Source organism: Balaenoptera musculus, chromosome 2 (genome assembly GCF_009873245.2).
Source record: "Balaenoptera musculus isolate JJ_BM4_2016_0621 chromosome 2, mBalMus1.pri.v3, whole genome shotgun sequence".
NCBI classification, from domain to species: domain Eukaryota; kingdom Metazoa; phylum Chordata; class Mammalia; order Artiodactyla; family Balaenopteridae; genus Balaenoptera; species Balaenoptera musculus.
In genome coordinates this window covers 5,480,460-5,505,004 of record NC_045786.1, presented here as the reverse complement: position 1 = coordinate 5,505,004, position 24,545 = coordinate 5,480,460, and the positions used below count along the sequence as shown (strand labels likewise).

The 24,545-nt window shown below is 40.0% G+C and overlaps 1 protein-coding gene across 2 annotated transcripts in view; it reads right to left on the bottom strand.

Annotated features, from left to right (window-relative positions):
- The window catches only part of CUBN (cubilin), a 274,317-nt gene that overhangs the window by 21,373 nt on the left and 228,399 nt on the right, over window positions 1-24,545 (bottom strand). Inside the window, exons 60-61 of one of the 2 annotated variants that reach the window (XM_036842057.1) lie at window positions 20,835-21,052; window positions 225-433 (exon numbers count right to left, since the gene is read on the bottom strand). In XM_036842057.1, the coding sequence (XP_036697952.1) occupies window positions 225-433; window positions 20,835-21,052 (427 nt within the window). Of the gene's footprint in view, window positions 1-224; window positions 434-20,834; window positions 21,053-24,545 lie in introns of those variants that run through there. The other variant, XM_036842058.1, reaches the window with a different exon arrangement.

Here is a 24,545-nt window from a genome sequence, read left to right as displayed (position 1 = left end):
CTAATGTTAGAAGCTGCACAAAAATTTTGAGTCATTTGTATTAAAGATTATTTTGATGTGAAGATAGAGCATCTGCAATATGATACGTTATATCATTGAAGAAAAGGTCATTTTAAAAATTAGCAGCACTCACAATTTTCAGGACTTCCTGTGTGGTATAAACTGGAATACACCACGAAAAGGTCTGTATTAGAAGACTCTGTTAAGAAACATAATAGCCTTACCTTGACGTAATCATAAATGCATCTTTGCAAACTAGTTGCTGCCTCCAGAGCGAATGTGTTGAAGGTGAGTCTAATTAGCTTGTTTACAGGGGCAGTCATGAACCATATGCAGTTTAAATTCTTGTCGTATCTGCCATTCGAATCAGAATCAGGAGAGGCAAAGGTATGATCTGAACCTGTCAGATGACCACCACATCCTTGCTGAGGCCCTGTGTTAAAAAAAAAAAAAAAAAGACACATCACTATGCAGAGCAAAGAGAATGGAACTGAAATTTTATGAGGAGGGTTTTTAAAAATCATATCGTTTCTTTTTTCTGTCACACTTCTTTTTTTTTATAAACATTGCTTAATCTACCTCATCAGGAAGGTGGATTTTTAAAAATTTATTTATTTATTTATTTTTGGCTGTGTTGGGTCTTCGTTTCTGTGCGAGGGCTTTCTCTAGTTGCGGTGAGCGGGGGCCACTCTTCATCGCGGTGCGCGGGCCTCTCACTGTCGCGGCCTCTCTTGTTACGCAGCACAGGCTCCAGACGCGCAGGCTCAGTAACTGTGGCTCACGGGCCTAGTCGCTCTGCGGCATGTGGGATCTTCCCAGACCAGGGCTCGAACCCGTGTCCCCTGCATTGGCAGGCAGATTCTCAACCACTGCACCACCAGGGAAGCCCAACACACTTTGAAGAACATTATCAGACTGCTCACTGGGCTCCACTGAGCTTATGCAACCATGGCTGCCCCTCACCTTAGTTTCTTCGCTATTATTTCCTCTTCAACCAGCAATCCATCAGTCCCTACCAGCTCACATCTAGTTGCCTAGAAAAGTGGGCAAACAGATGGGGTTCTATATGCATTCTTAGAACTCTTGATGTGACTTATTGGAGCTTTTTCTATCCTTGAAAAATCCAATTTTATACAAAATAAAGTATTTTGCATAACAAAACTGATGGAAACTGTGAACCCGTTTTACCTTTATGTTCTGCTTTTATGAACACTATCAGACTGAAAACTGAATTTAAGAAGACTTTACCCAACATCTCAAGAAAACTGGTTCTCAACAAATCTTTTATTTAAATAATCTGGTAGAAAAAGGCTGAGAGGCATATAACACCACAATCCATTTTATATTGAACTGTACTCTATATTTGAAATTTTTCTTTTCCAAAAATTAGGGGAAGCTGAAGAAGAGGAACTTTATTGGAGAAAAATATCTACTTTGAAATGAAAACTCTGAAATTCAGAATAAAAATACAAAAGAGAGATAAAGAATACTCTCAATACTCAACTACGAAAAAAAATATGGCACAAACTCCTCAGAGCACGGGATTTAGTTTCTTCCACTCCACAGCCTAAGGTGATGCCTTGGAAAGGAAGAAAAACTTTACTGACAATTTCGGAAGAAACACATGAGGATGGATTAAGCTCAGAACAGCCCTGGTAGGAATAGAGATGAAATAGGTATTCAAAAGAGTTTTCATAAAGCTTGCATTCTACACAAATGTGAATCATTACAAGTTCCGCAGTCAAATTCACTGACAGTCTCATTCCATTTATTTGATCTGTTAAAAGTGAAAGGGTTGCTTTCAACATTAGGAGGCGCTATGATTCAGGACTTTGCTCTTGGCAGGAAAGGCAAACAATGGCTGCCGACCTCGGATGCAAAGGATATCAAATGCGCGGAGCATTTTCCAGGATAGGTGCCTTATTTAGGAGGTCAGGCTACCCTGTCATAGCTTCTAAGTCAAGTAAAACTACAGAGTATTTGCACAGTCCGATGTTCCCTGGAGTTGAAATGCTTCCAAAGGCCCAGTCCCTGATATATCCATAGATGGCATCTAGAACAAAATTATTATGAAACCAAAGCAATGCTAATCACTCTGCTCCTATGAAACAGGCCTGCAAAATGAAGAAGGAAGTGGGGTTTGCACAGTTTTCACTCCAGTGTGGACTGATTGTTACCTAAGGCAACCACTTAAGCTTATTGACATGCCTAGCAGGGAAGAACAATTACTCAGGGTATTAATGAATTGAGAAAATTGTTTATCTATTAAATATTGCCAAGGAAATATATTTAGTATTTTTTAAATTAATTTTTATTGGAGTATAGTTGATTTACAATGTTGTGTTAGTTTCTGCTGTACAGCAAAGTGAATCAGTTATACATATCCACATATCCACTCTTTTTTAGATTCTGTTCCAATATAGGTCATTAGCAAGTATTGAGTAGAGTTCTCTGTGCTATACAGTAGGTTCTTACTAGTTATCTATTTTTATATTTAGTACTGAGATGGGAGAAGATGAATGGTAGTCCAAGAGCAGTGATAAGTCATAAATCAACAATAATGATACAATTTAGAAAATGATGGGTGCCACAAAAGAGGCAGTAAAAGTCTTGTGAGTTTTGCAAGAAGGGGAGATTATTACTTCAGGCTAAGAGGATCTAGAATGTTCAAGGCAGAGGTGACAGTTGATCTGCATCTTAAAGGATAAATAGGACAAGACCATGTAGACTTGCCTGGTATTGGCAAGTGCAAGTTGAAAGACCTCGTAACCAAAGGTTAAGTGGACAAGAATTTACATGTATAGAATTTGACCTTTAGCCTTTATTCTCCAGATAATAGGGATCCACTAGAAAGGTTTTTGATCAGAGGAGTGGTAGGGTCAGAATGAATGCACTTTCTCGTCAAGTCTGACCTAGAGATGCATCTGGTGGTCACGTTTACACATAAGGGAGGGACTGGAGGAGATGAAGCCAGGCCCAAGGACACCGCTGTGGTCCAGGCTGGCAGAGGCAAGGGGCAGTGCAGAGCTGGAGGTCTGCATGTAGGAAAACCAGACCGCTGGGCTTTATTCTACTAACGCATCAGCTGCAAAAACTAAATGCTATTTTTAAAAATTCAAGCTATATATTTTATCACCACTTGCTTATTAATTGTTGCTAATAAGTTAATAAGTGCAGAATGACAACTGTACTGGGCACCGAGAGTGCCATTACACACACTTATTAGACAAGACTACTGCTGCAGCTATTATTGCTACTATTGCTACTAATGCCCTAAGACACAGACACCCTCCCTTCCGGAAACCCAGAGCAAGGATCCGCAGATCGCTGGTGTGCACTGGCATAGACTGAGTGGGAGACTGCATGATTCCTAACTTTTCAGAATCTCTCTTTGCAGGGCCCTAGAATGGACAGAGTACAGTAAGTCCCCTACATACGAACCTTCAAGTTGCGAACTTTCAAAGATGCGAACATGCATTCCATCAACGTCAGGTGTGAGTGAAATTGCAGCTTGCCCTCCATCTCCTATTGCTGTGATACTTCAGCTCTACCATCTCCCACCTCCCCTCCCTCCTCCAGTCAGTAACTCTTCTTGCCTGTTCACTCAATGCCAGCCCCTGGACGCCAGCTGTTGTACTGTACTACTGTACTTTTCAAGGGACTGTACTGTAAGATTAAAGATGTTTCATTTTTTGTGTTTGTTTTTTATGTATTATTTGTGTGAAAAGTATTATAAACCTATTACAGCACAGTACTATATAGCTGATTGTGTTAGTTGGGTACCTAGGCTAACTTTGTTGGACTTACAAACAAATTGGACTTACGAATGCATTCTCGGAACAGAGCTCATTCCTATGTAGGGGACTTAACTGTATATTTTCTGTCACTTGATGTTAGGTTTCACCATATGACTTGCTTGAGACAATGGAATATTAATGGTCATGGAGTAGGAAGAGGCCTTAAATGTGCTTATGTTTTTTTTTAAATTAATTTATTTATTTACTTATTTATTTTTGGCTGTGTTGGGTCTTCGTTTCTGTGCGAGGGCTTTCTCTAGTTATGGCAAGTGGGGGCCACTCTTCATCGCGGTGCGCGGGCCTCTCACTGTCGCGGCCTCTCTTGTTGCGGAGCACAGGCTCCAGTCGCGCAGGCTCAGTAGTTGTGGCTCACGGGCCCAGCTGCCCCGCGGCATGTGGGATCTTCCCAGACCAGGGCTTGAACCCATGTCCCCTGCATTGGCAGGCAGATTCTCAACCACTGCGCCACCAGGGAAGCCCTGTGCTTATGTTTTTTGGCTTGGAGTTTTGTCCTCCTGTGATCCACCAAGAGCTCACACCCTGGGTACCTGCGTGGAGAGCAGACCTGACCCCAGGCTGTACTGTAGGCCAAGCACAGTCAACCTGCATCCTGGAACAGGCAGGCAAACTGGCCTGCTGACCCATAAGTGATAAAAATAATATTCCAGGTATAAGCCACTGCATTTTGGATCGTTTGTTATACAGCATTATTGTGGCAATAGCGGACAAATACAAAAATAGCTTTTTTGAATTATCAAACTATAATAGAGCACATTGATGAACTCATAAAATATACATACAAAAAAAAAAAAAAAAAAATGGAGAACTAAAATTATCAGATAATCCTGGCTAAAATAGTCAAATAACTAAAGTAAATATAGCATTATATGAGTGAATTATACAACTCATATTCTATATGAATAATATTAAATGAATAAATATAATATGAATAAATAGTCAAATAATTGAAGTAAATACAACATTGCATGAGTGAACATCTTTTGGGGTTCGTGTGGTACAGGAACTGGTTATAATTGCTCCTATTCTCCCACTTTAATATTTAAACATAGGGTAACTGCTCTGTGCTTCTGCCCCTCCTAAGGCAAAATGGAAATGTTTACATATGTCTGGGGGGCTATAAAGATGAATATTAGCAAAAGAAGGGTTCTTTACCAAAAAGTGCTATTGCCACATTACTATTTCTATATTTCAACAACAGCAGGATACAAGGGAAGGAAAAGGGAGAACTCTACGACTATGAAATTGTCTCTTATATGTGTTGACTATGTTGCTATTTTAAAATTCCTTTTTTGGAGCCAGCCTGTGACCTTCACGTTGACGTGCTTCTTAGCATCACAAATCCATCATCTCCCTGTTACTACACATTTTTCTACCATCCAGCCAACTCCTGTCCATCAGCACCTTCCTCATCAGTCAAGTTGTATCAGAAGCACTCTGTAAGCCAGTCCCTGTGCCAGAGAACCGATGTCACGCTAACCCTCTAACCAAAGAAGAAACACTTCCTCCAAAAGAGCTGTGTCTACAGAGAAAGCAAATGCTTGGCTGAAGAAATATTGCAAATATAAACCCACAGGAAGCAGTGAGATCTGGGTCAGCGTCTCCTTAATTAAAAATCAGTAACTGAATCCTAAATCATCTCCCTCCAATTTTGAATCTTCAGAGTGAGGCTCAAGCCAGAATAAATCTGATAGTAAGAAATAGCTCTATCACGTAAGAGAAAACATCTTGAAGGCTTCAGTGGGGTCAGATACATTTCTAAACAATTATCTTGAGAACGGACATTTCTGCAGCTGACATTACAGGGGGCTGACGTTTTATGGAGGTCTTCTGGATAGGATCTCTACCCATCTCTGAACAACCACTGCTTGGGCAGATGGTGGTTGGCCAGCTGTACTTTCAGATAACAATCGGCCTGACTCCAGGCATTCTCCTGTTCCCCAGTGAGCCAGCTAGGGCTTCAGGCTGTAGCTGAACGTAGTGGAAGGAAGCAGCACTGAAGCTCAGGAAACAGAACACAAATGCACTTAAGGCTGGTGCCTTAGGGAAATGGGAGTTCCATAATCCTTTCTTTGAGTAAATCTTGTTGTGATTTTCAAAGCTGCAGTAGACAACTGCCCTAAAGCAGTGAATTCATTTAAAAAGTTCAACTAAGCTTCAGATGAACATGTCTTGTCTTTTTTGCTAAAAGTGCATTGGAGTTATTATTCTCTACTCCCTAACCTTGAACATGCACCAGCTTTTAAGTACCGTATTTATATCTGCAAGAAAAAAAAATTCTTAACGGTTTTTGTAACCTGAGTTATGTTTTTCTGTTTGTTTTCAGTAATTTCACTCAATTTGCCTCACTTTAGACATCCTAATTTGAGACCCAGCCTAAGTTAACTTAGAATGTATACTTAGTCTGGTAATATTTGGGAAGCATAAAACTGAAATACTAAAAGAAAGGTAATTTCAGCAGTTAATCAGTAGCTATAGTCACAAGTAAAAGAGCAATGCAATGTATAAAGAACTTAGGATCAGGAAAATTATATAATTAACTTTTCATTTATTTTGCATTATTTTGGTATTACTGAAAACACCCTGTGTATGCATTAATAGTTTTAGGGCGTTTCATGAAAATCATTCTCACCAACTTTGAAATTTTAAAAATGACTTATTAAGCAATATATAATGATATAATCATGTCAACTGATGCAAGAAAAGGATTTGACAAAATCCAACACACATCATGACATAAACTCTCAGCAAACTAGGAATAAAAGGGAATTTTCTCAACTTGATAAAGAGCATCTACAAAAACCATACAGCTCACATGATACTTAATGGTGAAAAACTAAATGCTTTCCTCCTAAGGTTAGGAACAGGGCACTGATCTCACCACTCTTATTCAACAAAGTATTGGAAACTCTTGCCATTGTAATAGACAAGAAAAAAATACAGACTGGAGAGGAAGGAATAAAATTGCCACTATCTGCAGATGCAGAAAATCCCAAGGAATCTACATAAAAATTCCTAGATTAACAAATGAGTTCAGCAAGAACTCAGGATAGAAGAACAAGGCACAAAAATCAATCACATTTCTATAAACTAACAAGGCACATGTGGAAACCAAAGTTAAAAATACAATTGCTCTAAAGAAAATAAAATACTTAGGTATACACTTACTGAAATGTATACAGAACTTGTGTGCTGAAAATTACAAAGCGATGAAAGAAATTAAAGACCTAAATAGATGGTGAGACGTATGTATTCACGGACTGGAAGACTCATTCTAGTGAAGATGTCAGTTATTTCCCAGATGATGCACAGCTTTAATTGTAGTTCCTACCAAAGCCCCAGCAAGATTTTTCTGTTGACATCAAAAAGCTTATTTTAAAACTGTGGTACGTCAAGACAATCGAATATTATTCAGGGCTAGAAAATGAACTATCAAGCCATGAAAAGACATGGGAGCAACTCAGTGCACATTACTAAGTGAAAGAAGCCACTGTGAAAAGGCTACATACTGTACAATTCCAACTAGATGACATCCTGGAAAAGGCAAAACTAATGAGACAGTAAAAGAATCAGTGGTCGCCAGGGGTTGGGGGGAGGGAGGGAGGGAGGCATGAACAGCCAGAGCACAGAGGATTTTTAGGGCAGTGAAAATACTCTGTACGATACCATAATGATGGATACATGTCATTACACATTTGTCCAAATCCATTGAATGTACAACACCAGGAGTGAACCGTGACACAAACTATGGCTGTTGGGTGGTTATGATGCTTCACTACACATCATCAGTTGTAACAAATGTCTCACTCTGGTGGGGATGTTGGTCAATGGTGGAGGCTGTGCACGTGATGGGGGAGGGCATAAGGGGAATCTCTGTACCTTCCCCTCGGTTTTGCTATAAATCTAAAACTGCTGTAAAAAATAAAGTCTTAATAAAAACCAACCAACCAACCAAAACAAAACAAACAAACAACTTATTTTAAAATTTACATAGAAAGTCACAGGCTCTTGAATAGTTAAAACAATCTTGATAAAGAAGAATAAACTGGAAAGGATCAATCTACCTATTACTATACAGCTATAGTAATCCAGATAGTATGATATTCGTGGAGTGTTAGACAAACAGATCAATGGAAAAGAATAAAGAACCCAGAAATATGTCCACACAAATATGTCCAAGTGATTATTTACAAAGATGCAAAAGCAATTCAATGGAGGAAGGATAGTCTTTCAACAAATGATGATAGAGAAATTGGAATCCAGGAGCAAAAATTAGGTCCAACCTAAACCTCAGACCTTGAACAAAAATTAGTTCAAAATGGATCATAAACATAAATGAAAAAATGTAAAACTTTTAGAAGAAATCGAAGTAGAAAATCTTTGAGACCTCAGGATAGGTAGAGTTCTTAGCTTTGTTATCAAAACACTATACATAAAAGGAGAAACTGATATGCTGGACTTCATCAAAATTAAAAACTTCTGTTCTAAGAAAGGCCCTGTTAAGAGGACAAAAAGGCAAGCTATGGACTGGGAGAAAATATTTGTAGACCATGTACCTGGAAAAGGACTACTATTGAGAATATATGAAGAACTCTCAAAACCCAATAGTGGAAAAACAAGTAATCCAATTTAAAAAATGGGAAAAAATTATGAACATATATTTCATCAAAGAGGATATACATATGACCAAAAAAACACATGAAAATTGTTCATCATTAGGGAAATGTAAATTAAAACCATAATGAGCTATTAATACATTTCTATCAGAATGGCTAAAATACACACACACACACACACACACACACACGAGTGATAGCTCATTGTAGAATACCACACTCCACAATGGAATGACCAGGGTGAGGGTGTCCCAAGTATGGATAGCACAGAAAGTACTCCACAAGGACTTTCTAACCAAGATGATAGAACACAGATGACAATGAAATAGCATCTTAAAGTGCTGAATGGAAATAATTGCCAAACTAGAATTCTGTATTCAGAGAAAAAATCCCACAAAATTTAAGACAGAATAAAGCCATTTTCAGAAAAACAAAAACCAAAAGACATTTTTACTAGAAGATTTGCAATAAATAAATTAAAAAAAAAAACACTAAAGGGAGTTCTTCAAAAAGAAACTGATCTCAGATGGAAGCACAGAAATTCAGGAAGAACAAAAGCAATGGTAAATATACATAATTACTAACTGAAACAATAAAAACATTTTATATGCTTAAAACATATGTAGAATTTAAATAATTGATATTAACAGCACAGAAGACAGGAAGTGGATTAATGGAGTTAAAATGTTGCATTTATCATGATAGGGTAAAGGACTAGTTTTAAATTAGATTCTAATGAGTCAAGGGTGAATGTTATAATCCCTAAGGTAGTAACTAAGAGTAACTGAATATATAAGTAATGATTTTTATTTATTTATTTTTGTTTTCTTTATTCAAGACCCATTTATTCTCTAGTTCTGCCCACATGAAGACACCCTCCTTGAAAAGGCGTTAAATCCTTCCGTTCACTTTAACACCTTGTGCTGAAAACACGTGTTCCAAGGTTTCAGCTACGAGATCCACATTCTTAAAGCACTGATTCTTAATCCTCATCTAGATTTCTCCCCTTGGATGGGGGGAGATGACCAAACACAGAGACGAGCAGCTCAGGACTGTGGGCTCTGCTCGCCCAGGAGAACTTGCAGCTCCCCTGACCAGCCGGCTGGAGCCAGGATTAGGGCCCTGAGACGAGGGGTGCCTGCTGGGCTGCTGCCACCGCAGACGGGCCACGCTGCCACTGGGCGCCTTCCTGCCCCACCGCCACCGGCCCCCAACTCCTGTCCTCGTCACTAGGCTGGCTGTCACCTTTAGTTTCCCCGGAGTCTGGGGATTCCAGACGGTCTCCGCTCACACTTCTGTGTCCCGCCTGCTGCCTCAGCACTGCTGAGCCCCACCAGGGGGGAAAGCGCACAGAACTGCTTCTCAGCACACCAGTGTTCCACACCAGTTACCTGATAAGCCTGCAGGTTCTCTTCCATCAGAGGACACTCCCAAGGCCACCGCTTCCCCGGGCTCCCCACCGCCCTTGCCGGCAGCCTGGCCGTGCGTGGCCCCCGTGCTGAGTCGCACACGCCCCCCGCCCGGGCTCCACTCCACTCTCCCGGGGAACCGAGGACGGCGCCCTGGGCTCGTCGGCAGGATCTGTCCCGAAGCCAGTCCTAGAGCGACAAGAGCCACACCTGCGGGTCTGTTCCACCGACCGGCCGCCCAGGACCGAGCTGGGCCCACGGGCTGTGGTCTGGATCGTGTCGGCTGCTCCTTCTTGCCTAGGTTCACAGGCCAACAGCCCGTGTCCTCCCTTCCCTGCTCGTCACCGCACCAGCGGCTCACTCCTACCTGCTGCCGTCCCCGGCCCGGCAACCTCGTGCTCCGGGGCCAGCCGAGAACCGAGACGCCAGCAGGCCCCTAGTTGCCAGCAGGCCAGCTCCCCGTCGAATGACTGCCGCCTAGCCGTGTTCTCGAGGCCTCAGGGCCGCGGCCGCCCCTCCCCGGACCCGCGACGCTCCGCGGAGGCGCCGGAACCTCGCCGCGCGCAGCCCAGCACCGGCGACCTCTGCGCCCGCCTGGCCCGCCGCCCGGACAGTAATGATCTTTAAAAGAGAGTGATAATTGATTAATTCAGAAAAGGCAAAAACACAAAGATGGCTAAAGAAACATAAGAACATATGGAACAAACGGAAAACAATACGGTGGTCTATTTAAATCCAATAATGTTAGTAAGTTTATTAGTAACATGGTCCAATCTCCAACTGAAAGACAAAGCAAAACAAAACCCAAATACATTCTTTGGGGTAGAGAAATGTTGAAAGTGGAGAGATTGAAAAATATACCATGAACTGAAAGAAAGCTAGGGAAGCTGTATGCTAAATCGGAAAAAGTGGACATTCAAGCAAAAAAAAAAAAGACCTTGCAGAATAACATGAGTCAATTCACCAAATTCACCAGGAAGATATAATAATTTTAAATGTACACGTGCTACACATTACATTGTCTCTAAGTAAAATAAGACCAAAATTTCCAGCCCTGATCTCTCTACTGAGCTTCTAGGTCTTGTATCTGACTACCTACTGAACATTAGCTGGGTGACTTAAAGGCACCAAATATTCCGCACCAAAACCAAACATTATTATTTTCTCCTATGAAACCTGGTCCTCTCCTGTAAATTTACATTTAGATAGTGGGATCACAGGATACTGTCCAGAAACCTTAGGGTCACCATGTTTTCCTTTTCCCCTCAATTCATTGTTCAAAGACTACTGTGTCCTCTTGATTCTGCATCTTAAGTGTTTCTCCTTTCAATTTCCTTCTTTATTTTCACACTGTCACTGCTCTCATCCCCTGCCTAAATGATGGCAATACTTTCCCAATTTTTCTCTGTCTAAAATGCTGCCCCTACTTCAAAACATCATCCTCACAGGTGCTAGCATGTGCTTCCTGCACCACATCTGAGTAGATCATAGTACTCTGCAGCCTCCAAATGATTAAGGGTTCCATCCGCAACCGATGCAGAGCCCACCTCGTCCACCCCCTCCTGTCTCTCCTGTTTCAGCCCCTACTGCTCTCTACCTGGCAACCCAAAGCGGTAGTAACAATGTGCAGGCTGGTCTGTGGCCTCTGAAATGGGATATGCCTCTGCAACTTTGCACGTGCTTTTTCTTCTCCATAAAATGCCTGCTTTCCCAACGAAGGCCTTCTCGGCCTTCCGAGTGAGTATTATTTATAGCTAAAATTTAGTGCGTGCTAAAAGAGTGTCAGGCAATGTTCTAGTTTAATTTTCCCCACAACCCTATGAGGTAGTTACTATTAGTGGGCCCCTTTTACAGATGAGAAAATCAAGAGGGTAAGTAATTGTCCAAGGTCAAACTTGTTGGGATGTGTCAGGACTGAGTTTGAACCTAGAAAGTCTATCCCCAGAGCCTGCGCTACATTTACAAACCACTAGCTACAATTCACGGTTCACATTCCCTGCAGTGCTTTCTCGAACTTTTTTTTCCTGTGTCCTTTTTATTTTACTCAACGCCGAAGTACTTCAGATCGCTTCTGCCTCTGCTGTCCTCTGCACATACTTCTGACAAAAGCATTTATCAGAATTTACAATTATTTGCTGACTATTGAGTAAGCTTCTCAAAAATAGGGATCTTGTTGAATTCGTCTTCGTATCCCCAGAGAAAAGATCACTGCCTGCATAGTTAAGTGGCTGGTGAATACTGCTGAATAAGCAATTAAGGAAAGCATAGAAAATATACAGACAGTTCTTACTGGATGGATCTCTGCTTTCTAGTCTAAGTTTATATGGGAATTCTTGGGATTAAATATATTTCTTGATTTATAAAGTTGTTACTATGTGATAAACATATTATGTACGTGTGCATGTGTATGTATGTCTATATATATATATGTCTGTATACGTGTATATATATATATTTATATATATATATATATATATATATATATATATATATATATATATATAGGCATAGGACCAAGTTTTTGGTCCTATGTATTAACCTGTTTCAAAGCTAAGTTAGTTGACTTTTGTGGCATATTTGATTGTGAAGAAACAATCAGCAGAACAACAACAAAAATATCACCAAAAGATTTAAAACACTGTCAAAGGGGTAGTTTTTTTTTTTTTTTTTTTTTGGTAGGAAAATGCTTGTTTAGCTAAAAATTTGCAATTATAAATGATGTTAGGTCTGTTACTTAAGAAAATCTAATCTCTGAGTGTTGGATTTCAGAAGGCAGAGCAAATTTAAAAATTTGTAAAATTCCAGACACTCTAATGTGTAGCACACTATATAGAAGAATGACTTTCTCTCACCATTGACAATTACAAAGTCAAAAGTTAGCAAAAATTAGAAAATGTTCTACTTAGACAGCAGGATTAATAGCAATGTGCTATTCAATGGTCATAAAATAGGTTGCATTAGAAAAATTATGAAATTCATCAAAGCAGAGTATCCAATAGTTTTTAATAATGTAAACAAGGGCATGAAATTGTTTTGTTGTTCTCGTTAATATATTAGGTTGTACATTGTGCTATTGATATTTAAATTTTATGACTCTGGTGGCAGTGTGATTTAGTGGAGACGGATTATTTTCCCAGTTCTGCTCAAGACTTGCTAAGAGACCCTGGCAAGTCACTTAATTTCTGTGTGACTCAGTTCCCCAATTTGTAAACTAAAATATATGAGAATGCCAATCAGGATTACAAAAATAAATGCCCAAATTCCTTAATTTTGATAGAATTTTAAGAAATTTTACTAAATTGGAGGCCATCATTTGGGGTTAGAGATTTTTGTTATACAGAAATTTATTACCCTTATATTCCAATGGAATTATACTCCACATAATTGTGCTAATTCTTTACCATTATGCCATGCAAAGCTGTGAGGATAGATGTGACATTTGTCTGTCAACATCGGAAAGAAAATGGGCTTTTACTGTATGTGTATATGTATGCATATATATATAAATTATTTGTAAATATAAATGTTACTTAAAATATAAATACTAAAGAAATATATTTTATGTATATTATATTTATAATATATAAAATATATTTGTATCATAAATATAAGTATACTATAAATATATAATTATGCTATGATATATTATTTATAAATAGTATATTTTACTAAAAAATATTTTTTTCCTTTCCTTACGGGAAAGAGGAAATAGTGACTGCTGCAGTTATGTGCAATATTTATATAGTAATAGTAAATTAAATACACTATTTAGGACTAGGTACAAATTGGAAAGCAGGCAGTGTCAAAGGAGAAGATGAGAATGGAGAAAAGTAGCTCTATCTCCGCAAAGAGTTAGAAAAGAAATGACTTGCCTTTGAGAAAACTCACCCCCAGAATCCCTCATCGTCCTGAGTGTGTTCATTGATCTCTACAAAAGTGATGTGGGCATTTTAGGAAAAGGATGAATTTGGGAGATAGTCCTACCTGATTCCAAGCTTGGCTTTACCTCTTATAAACCCTTTGACTGCAAGCAAATTACCTAATCTCCTAACTTCTTTGTTCCTCCATTGTAAAATGGGATAATCCCCATCTCAGGGGTAGTTGTGAGGGTTAGATGAGGAAATCCATGCAAAGCCCCTCCCGTAGAACTCAGTGACAGGAGGTCATTATCTGTATGCCTTGGGCATCCTTGACATCTTCTCCTGGCGGTGAACTGAAATTAAAGCTACCACACAAAGGTAGCAGATTTTTCACATCTCAGAACAGAGAGAAGAATATAGTCCCTGATAATGTTTGATCTCTAAACATACTGTTCACAAGTAAAGAATTTTTTTTCAGTGTTTAATGCTGACCAGGCATAAACATGACAGTCTGCTTTTATGCTGCTGGAAACACTACATTGAAGCCAGGCCCAATGAATAAGGATAATGATTTTTACAGGGAATCTATGCTCATAAATAATTTAATCCTAAACATCCAGTTGTTGGATGAGTTGCATTTTTAGGAGGGCTGGTGTTGTTTAGGTTATGCAGAATAATTGCTTCCCAGCTTCTTGTTTATTTCAATGTTTTTCAAAGTGATATCTTATAATTTACCACTAATTCAATTTTATCACTTAGCTTGGTCTTCACAATACCATCTGGTTTCATTTTCCCAATGACAATCCTATCCTTCAAGACCAGGGGCAGCAATCTGGTCATTTAAGGAGGGGGTGAGTGGGTTAGAGCACAGACTGATATTGGAATATATTTTAATAAAAACCTTTTCTTTTTTTTTTTTTTTTTTGGCTTATCTGGAATTTTACTCCTGCCTACTTGCTTTTGTAAGGTTTTGGTGAACTAAGCATTTGTTAGTTTCTTTACCACATTCCCACATTCTCAGCTCAGCAAAAAACCCTTGTCCATAAAACCCACAAAGGAGAACCTGCAGATAACCTTGTCTTTGGCATCATCTCCCAAGGGATGCCTAATCAGCAGTGAAAGTTACAAGACTTAAAAAGAGCGGAAATAAGCTTAGTCTAGTTTTCTGCAAATGGGTTTACAATTTCAGCTCATCTCATTGTCAGACTTCATCAGAGGGAGCAAATGACATTAAGAGAACAGACAAAACACTGCTTTCGAGTAATATCCCCATTTTTGCTAAACTGAGGGTTATTTGAGCAGTGACTTAGGAAATTATTCACTTTATAATTCAACTATCTTCCTGCAATTGTACTTTTAAAAGTAATGTCGTCTGGCAGCTAACATCAGGCTGCTAGCAAGCACAATAGAGACATAGACACATCGATATTTAGTGTCATTGAGTGTTTTTAAGTTTATTTTTTTAATGTTTAGCTACAGAACTTTAGAATGCCCCTTTGGTGTCCAAACAACACCAAAACTGTGAAATTTAAAAATAACTAGAAGCAGAAGTCTGAATTTGATATGTTGTTACATTTTCCTCCGTTTGCTGTGGTTATATTTTCCATCTTTGGGGCCCCAAACTGGCACCAGCTTTCTCTGTGTACCTTTCCTTCTTCTCCATCCCCTCTTACAAGTAAACTCCTGTTCAACCACCTCAACTTCTTCCCACCACTGCCAACTGTCTTCCTGTAGCATGTCTGAGAGATAGTTTCCAGATGTTAAGGCGGCACGTAAAAATCCAGAGACCAGACACACAACCTGAATGTTGAGTCTGACCCTGTATTCCTAATTCTCTAAGGATAAAAGTCATCCAATTTACCACCCCGAGTAACAGCTGAACTATATGAACCATGACTGCATATTGAGAATGAGGTGAATCTAGATACAATGTATAACATATACATATTATACATAATATAATGTGATTATAAAGTAAGCATAATTTATCCATTTATTCTTTAATTCATTCACACAGCCAGTATCGATGGACTGATGGAGTAACAGTTACGTGCCAGGTGTCTGCCAGGCCTGGGAATTTTATTGGAATTTAGCTTTTGATTTGGGCTTTAAGTTATAAAATGTACTTTAGGGTCTGCTGGTTAGATTTCAGTGCACCCTGGAGTGGTCCTGTTGATAATAATGGCTCCTCTCTCCCGCTCCTCCACCTTAGAGAGAGGGTGGGGGGGTCATGGAGACCTATAGAAATCCAGGTCTTCAATATTACTTTCTGATCCGTATCAGTCTTTCTCTTTGGCGTCTAAAGTACTTTACAGAAATTACCTACTGCATCCCCATCACATTCTTAAAAGACAGAATGAAGTAATATTTCAAATTGAACGTTTTTAGTGGATAAAAGCTGAGCTCAGCAAAGTTATAGGACTTTTCTAAGGCATCTCACCAGGAAATGATGTAATAAAGCCATTGGTCTCGTCACCTGCTCCCTGGTCTACAGCCCTGCCCGTTTGGGCATGTCCCCACCTTTGTCCTTGTTAAACATGTGCTTTGGTATTTTTGCCTTTGTCTCATAGCAAGAGTCTCATAGCAAGTGTCTGTGAGTCTGACCTTAATGCCACCTGCCTCATTCTCTATGTGGCAAATACCCCGGGCAGAGGGATACAGAGAGTAGCCCTCATCCTCAGCCCGGGAGCTGTGGGCAACAGGGGGCTGGAGCTTCAGTCATGTGTTCAGGATTTACAGCCTCTGGAGCCGTGAACCTCTGGTCACTGACGTCCTCTTGTCCCTCAGACCGCCATCTTCCCCAGGGTGACGGCCTTGTCCTTCCGGGACATGTCACCCTGAAGGAGACATGCTTTACTTTCTCCTTGACAGCCCACTGATCCAAATGCCCACAGACCTCAAAACTAACTGGGCCAAGTTCAGTTTTTGACCCTGACATTTTGCTAAAGGGTTATATGATACATTACTTAAGAAAACAAGTTTAGTTACTATGGTCCAACACAGTCAATAAACATAGTTTAAATCCCTGATCTAATCCTGTATCTACAAGTTTCGCATCTAATGGGATGAGCACATCGAAAACAGACTGACAGGGCCTGGAACATAACTGCATGAATAAATGTTCTTTCCTCTCTCACCCATCCTCCAAGGTGCATGGCTTCAAGTAAGAAATAACCGCTTTATTATTTCCTCGAGCAGCGCCCAGGAGAGGAAGTGCCCCTGGCTGGGGGTGGTGGTGGGGTTAACTCAGGTTCTGTGTCTCTGTGGGAAGCTGTCATGAGAAACAGAACTGGGAAAGGGGGCTTCCCTGGTGGCGCAGTGGTTGAGAATCCTCCTGCCGATGCAGGGGACGCGGGATCAATCCCTAGTCTGGGAAGATCCCACATGCCGTGGAGCAACTAAGCCCGTAAGCCACAACTACTGAGCCCGTGAGCCACAACTACTGAGCCCGTGAGCCACAACTACTGAGCCCGTGAGCCACAACTACTGAGCCCGCGTGCCACAACTACTGAGCCCGCACGCCTCGAGCCTGTGCTCCACAACAAGAGAAGCCACCACAGTGAGAAGCCCATGCACTGCAACAAAGACCCAATGCAGCCAAAAAAATAAAATAAAATAAATAAATTTTTAAAAATAATAATAAAAACAAAAAAACAGACTGAATGAGAGGCACTCTGGCGTGAGACCAGTGCAGTAAGAAGAAATGGGGGCTTTGACGGCTTAAAAACACGTTTGCAGGTCTGAAATGCTCCGTGAGTGACACAGGTGAGCACAGCCAGAGCTGAAGCAGACTCTGGTGGTAAAGGAGGGGCAGGAACTCAGCAAGCAGAAGTGGGTAGAATAAAGGGTACTCATCAGTGTTAGTTCTGCACCGTGGAGCTTGCCCACTTTGGCCAAATCCATAGGACTGAAGGCTTTTTAAACTTCACAGGATCATGGACACCACTGACAATCGGGTGAAAGTTGCATACTCTCCAGAAAAATGCTTAGATCTGCAGATAATTTCAGAGTTTCACAGATCCCAGGATGAGTACTTCGCTGGTTATCCGTTATCAGGGATCAATTAGTCATGTAGGGGAGGAGTGATGGGGAAAGCGGGAAGGCAGGTGTACTTCACAAGTAGGTATCAGCTCCGAGGAAGTGCTGGCTTTGCTTTCTCCTTACCTTCCATCCCGTGCAGGTGGCCCTTCACAGAAGAAGTTCCATAAAAGAGGAGACCTGATTTCACATAATTCATTAGCGACAAACTAGGGGGATATTTCCCCCAAATTTGTTCTGACCCATTAGCAATACAAATATAACAAATGCCCAAGGAGAAGTTATCTAATAATCATATTATTGTATGAGCCAGCTCCTTACTGACTTCTGAAAAATTAAAGCAGATGTACATCAAGTATTGTCAAGTGTGGAATCAAAATAGCAAATTTGTAAAGCTCTAGTGTTTAGGTCAAGGTAAGCTAAACAGATGTCACAGACTAAAATGGTCTCCTCTTCACATCAATTATTTATTCAGGGAAGATACTGTCTTCCAGGCGAAAGTGACAGTTTTGGAAACTAAAATTCACTGTCCCATCCTTAAAGTTGTTTTTTCTCTCTTTACAGGACGCCCAGGGCAGTTTGAAATGGACGAGACTGAGGGGAAAAGTGCATCTTATTAGCCAAGTTTAAGTGCTTTATATAGATCTGTAAGAAAAAGATTCTATAAACCCTAGAATTCAACATACTCTTTATTGTTTCTTCCTCTTTTTCTCACCATAAACAACAAAAAACAAACCAAATTGAAAAGCTCTGCAGAACGATCAGTGAATTTATAAGGGTGGTCTTGAAAGGTTTGTAAGACCAAGACACTACAAAATTATGACAATCGGTTGTTCAGGAAAAAAAATACCAGTAAAGATCACTTAAAATTACTTCTTAAATATTCCCAAGTGGCCAATAGCATTTATACGTGAAGAAGAGGTGAGAGGCACGCAGGGGTAGCACACTGGAAGGCAAGGAATGAGACCCTATTTCTGCTCTCTGCATGTAAACCTCTTCTCTCTCTAACTGACCAGAGGAAAATAGTTATTCACTGAAAGTGTCCAATGCTTATGGATGAGCAGGGCCTTTGGCGGTGTAAGATTTTTCCTTCTGTGCTACTTCAGTTCAGTAAAATCACCTTAAGTCCGAAAATGTCTTTTTGTAGCTCAGAAAAATGTAATAATTAATGAGGCTAGGGAACACTGGCTAACTTGGAAGCTTTCACGCAGGTGACAGCCGTGTGGAGTGCTTTAAGATGATTTCAATGATCATGTGAGAATACATTAGGAAAAAAGAAAAACAACTTGAAAGCAGGTAGCAAGAGCTATGCAATTATGTGTCATTTGATTCTAAAGTCTGTGCTAAAGGCACGAATAAACAAGTTCTCTTGTGCAAAAAGTCTCCAAAGGAAAATTAATTTTTCTTTCAAAATAGCCCTCTGTGTTTTACATGACACTTCACTTGGGCAATTCCATTAAGGCAATGCTCTCTGTCTGCCCATGAGACTTGCTTTCAAGTCACTGTTGATACAGCTAAGTAGGGTAGGTGGCAAAGTGATTTTCTGATACAATTTGCACCATGTCTGCGTTTTATTGGGAAGTCTTCAAAACACAAATGTCTAATTGTTCCCCTCAAAAAATGCATGAGAAAAATCACACACCAAATGTCAAGAACGTGAAGGTGAGCTCTGCTTTCTATCAGAGGGATGAAGGTTAGCCAGAGCATGGGGTAAAGAGGAAGAAAGAGTTTGAACAGTGAGTCGAGATTCTTATTGTAGAAACCCTCCCAGGTTTCTCTGAGTCTCCACAGTAAGCGATTCGTTTTGTGAGCAGTTTGTTTTCAGAACATTATTCACTTCTATATTCAAATGGAAGAATCGAAACACTTCCCAGAGTCAAATATAAATTATCTTAGACTGTGCCACTGATGCTACGAGTTCAGGTAAACAGAGAACAGACCGGCTAACTCATACGGCAGGGCTCCCCAACCCCCAGGCCGTGGACCAGTACCGGTCTGTGGCCTTTTAGGAACCGGACCACACGGCAGGAGGTGAGCGGCGGGTGAGCGAGCGAAGCTTCATCTGTCGCTCCCCATCGCTCGCATTACCACCTGACCCATCCCCCCACCCCCGTCCGTGGAAAAATCGTCTTCCACAAAACCGGTCCCTGGTGACAAAAAGGTTGGGGACCGCTGTTTTAAAGGATTCAAAGTTCCAAGTTAATTCTATATAGATAATTATTTCTCAGAAGCAGTGGGAATAAACGAGGGTGCTATTTTTGATTGATCCTCTCACCCAGCTTTTCCTTTTACCTCTAGATGACTCCCAGATCACCTCCTCCGCCCAAGTTGCTTCTCAAGCTTCCGTTTCCTCCTCTATTTCTCCATTTAGATATCTCATAGGCCCTCCAACCCAAAACGATCCAAACCAAATACAATATTTCTTCCCTAAATCTTAGCCTCCTAAGGCACCAGTATCCAACTAGTCACCCATAGAAGTCATCCTCAATGCCTGTCCTCATGTAATAAGCATCAAGTTCCCAACACTGTACTTCCAAGGTATTCTACCTTCTGAATATCTCTGAGATTTCCACCCTTCTTCTATTTTTATTCCCACTGTGTTAGTTTGAGCCTTCAACCTTTCTCATCTGGAATTCTGTGATCAGCTTCTTCCTTCCACCGTTCTCCACCCTGCTACCACTATGACCTTTCCAGAAGTCCAGTCGGGCTGTGCACTCTTTACTTAAAAGTCTCCCAGGCTCTTCACCATTTTAAGGATAAAGTCAACAGAGGCTACAGGGCCTTCTTTCTTGATCTGGACTTTGCTACCTATAGGCTTAACTTCCACCATTTCCATGGGTGACAAAATGAGACTCAGGTCTCATTTGAGATGGTGGTGTAGACAGACTTTGTCTTTAAATACTAGAGAGACACATTTGTTGAGTGATTTTTTTGTTTTTACTCAAAATACACCATATGTAATTTTTAAAACCAAAATTTTATGTGACATATTCCTCTCAACTTAAATGAAGAGCAACTTTAGACAGGTGAAAAAAATTAAACAAAGCGGAAAACTAACAGTCATGAAAAATAGATTTACACATGCAAAATTCTTACCCAGTGTCTGCCAGAAAGATATCCTCCAACCTCTTGCTGTTTCAAACGAATCTGTCTTGAACTCCAGGAACATACTACTACTGCTGCTCTTAACACCTGGTGGAAGCGTGGAACCACAGAACTTGCCAAGAAGGGGATCACTGGTGTTAGAACCATCGTAAACTGCCAGGTAGTCTTGGGAGCACAAGGTGGAGGAAACCACATCAAAATCATTGAACCTGTGAAATGAACCTTGTTAATAATAATGTTCTCCATTTGGATTTCCATTAAATTATAGATTTAGTTCTTATTCAAAGAAAAAAAGACAAGACAAAGGCCAACAGCATCCAAGTTTCACTTGATAGGAAATGTAGAAACAGTATACTATTTTACTGATCAGTTCAAAAGTTTAGAGGAAAGTTTTTGAAAGACTAGAATATGTCAAGGAGTGTCATAAGCTCTGGGGATATAAAGATGAGTAAGATATAGTCCTGGATTTCCAGGGGTTTACAGTCAAGGACATATTAAATCTACCTGACATAAAAGTTTTGATAAGTTGAACTGATATTTATTTGTCATTTCAGCAACACTTTAGTTTTTCCATCTCATTAAAAATAGGGTATTTACTCTGTTCCCTTGTTATTTTTGTGAGATCAAGTGGTACTATCAATCTATTTTTTATTAATGGGAAGAATGCTAATGTAATAGAGTGGAAGAAATGCTGGTTTTAGAATCAGAGCTTCATTCTCATTCTCACAGTCTGTTTCCCTCTTTTTAAATGGAGTTTATTCTAAGGTTAAGTGAAACAGTGTGTAAAAAGCAAATTATGGTAACTGGCATACAGTAGATGCTCAAAAAAAAAGGACAGACCCAACAAATGATCGTTATTATTATGATTTTGAAAACTAGGAATAAGAAATAGTTATTCCTCATAAAAGAAATAACAAATATAAAAACCCAATGGTAGGAAAGAATGAACTAAATTCTCTTGAGTCTTATTTAACTGCTATAACCAGAAATTCACATTTCAGATCACTGTGGTCGTCACGGGCATGTCACCACTCATCCCAGCGCTCAGCCTTCCTGACATTTGTTAGGATTGTCTTTCCGTGCACACTTTGAGGTCTGATGTGGCCCTAAGACATGCTCTGGCCACAGAAATGTAAGCAGGAGTCATGCGTATTACTTTTGGAAGAAGTTTTAAGAACTACTACTCAGTTTGCCACACTGCCTTCTACTGCAGTGATGATCACGGAAGCAAACGTAGAAATGAGTTTCCATCAACCTGGGCAGCTAAGTGAACATGATGAGAGGAGACTCCTTGCCAGGCCACGTTGGACACACTCATACAAGTGAGAAATAAACTTGTTGAGTTAAGCTACTGTGCCTTGGGGTTGTTTGTTACCACTTATAACCTATCCTGACAGATACATCCTTGACTTTTCTTTCATTGTCTAACATAGTATTTCTTTTCTTTTCTTTCCTTTTTTTAAATTGAAGTATAGTTGATTTACAATGTTGTGTTAGTTTCTGGTGTACAGAAAAGTGATCCAATTACACATATATATTCTTTTTCATATTCTTTTCCATTATGGTTTATTGCAAGATATTGAATATAGTTCCCTAACACCATATTTCAATCCAGGTCTTATGCTTTGTCATTTCAAGTAACTATTCCCAGAGTTCCCAGACAAGCAAGGCCTCCTACATGGATTTTCTTAAGGATTTTTATGGTGGGTTTATTATAGCTTATTTTTTAAAAACCTGTTTAAATTATTTGATGTCCTGTCATCATTTTTCTAGGTTCTTCTTCTTTCTCAGGTGTTTTTGTTTGTTTTCTGGTTTTTGGTATTTTTGCTAGCCTCTGTAATATATAACATATAATATGGAATAATTTGAAAATATCTCATGATTAAACTATTTCCTTTAAGAGGCTTCAGAGAAAAATGGTACAATATTTTAAAACAGGTTTTGATTGGCTGAATGTTTTCAAACTGATGATAAAGATCAAGATGAAAAATTTCTTAATTTTCTTTAACCACATGTAACATTTAATGTTCCTATAACAAAAGAAGGCAAAATAATAGCTAGATAATTTCCAAAATCACTACTTTCATTTTTATTTTCTATAGACAATACATTTATTTTCCACAACGTGAATCCATGAAGATAAAAATCTGAGTTTCCAAGAGGACTCAAAGCGGTTTTGGCTTTGCATCATTTTCCCATGACAGCACAGAAAATATCTGTAAAAGCCCATTAACAGAAGACGTCATGAAGCCGGCCTATTTTGAGAGCCTAGAAGGATTTATGTTTTCCTAATGTCTACAACTTCTTCAGTACCTAGAATAGTATCTGTTTCACAGAATGTACGTTCTTAGAAAGAATGTAATAATTTTCCAAGCATGCTGATGTGAGCTTTGACTATGGTGAGCCCCAGGGCCCAGGCAAGAGCAAAACATATACACATATCATAGCATATGCTATAATCCTACACGTGTAAGAACCAAGTATTGTGCCACGACAGCAAATGACAAAACCGTTCCTTACGTTTCCGTTCTGAGCAGGTGATCCCTTCACAGCCCTCCTGCTCCTGGCCATTGGGCATTTTTTGTTTATTCTTTTGTTCCTGGGCCTTAAAGGACTTTTTGGCTTTGGGGCACAGCTTCTTTACAAATAGTCTCAGGTGGGACCCGCAGTGTTCTCCAGGGTCCATCCTGTAGACCACTCACTGTCTGATACAGGAAGCAAACCAGGTTTGAGGAGATGTGCCTTACAGGCCAAGGACCCATTTGATACATGAGGTCCCTGGAGGTAAATTACGGAGAGTTTATGACTGGGGGGAGAGAATGTGATCACTGACATATAGGAGGAAGGGAGGTAGGAGGGGTCCTAGCCCATTAAGCTTCTATAAAAAATTCTATATTGCCATAAACTACACCATATGCTGAGTTTCAGAGTTTTCCACCATATGCTGTATATCACTGAAACACAGGAGTTAGAAATACATCATCTCAGATGACAGCAATAGTGAACTTTATCACTCAGAGAACTGGAGGTTGCTTTCCATTAATCAGTCTTGTTGGAAGTATGCAGGATGAGGGGAGAATTTTCCTGATGATATAAGATATCTCATATAGCACCCGTTTAGAGGTGCTCTGATATGGGAATAAAAAGGAATTTCTTAAGTACTTAGAAAATTCACCCTTTGGGAGCGAGCATAGGGAAGTATGAAGGACACGGTCTGGAGAGATCAGTCTGACCCGGGTTCTGATTCTGACTCTTCATTTAACACTATGTCACTCTGGGAAAGTTACGTGACACTGCTGAGCCTCCGTTTTCGCATCAGTAGAGTGAGACTAATGATACGTACCTCATCTGACTGTTTCAAGAACTAAATAAGAGAATGGTGGACGTGTTCATTAAAGTTCTTTGTGTATAATATGTGCCCCCAAAATGGAAACTGCTTTCTCTTGCCCTCCCCATGCCCTTTGATTTAAAGATAGGCTTATAACTTTACACCCCAGTACATGAAGCTCCTTTAAAACTGTCGGAAAACTACAACAATTGTTTGAACTGGTGGAGTGAGCGCCTGTTTTTCCCCTGAATGACCACTGGCTTGCGTGGAGGGTAGGGGGCCCATTTCCCAGGCTAACAGGATCACACCACATGCTTACTTTCCCTTCCTCCAGATCCCTGTATGTGCCTCTGATGAGAATCAGTGTTCCGCAT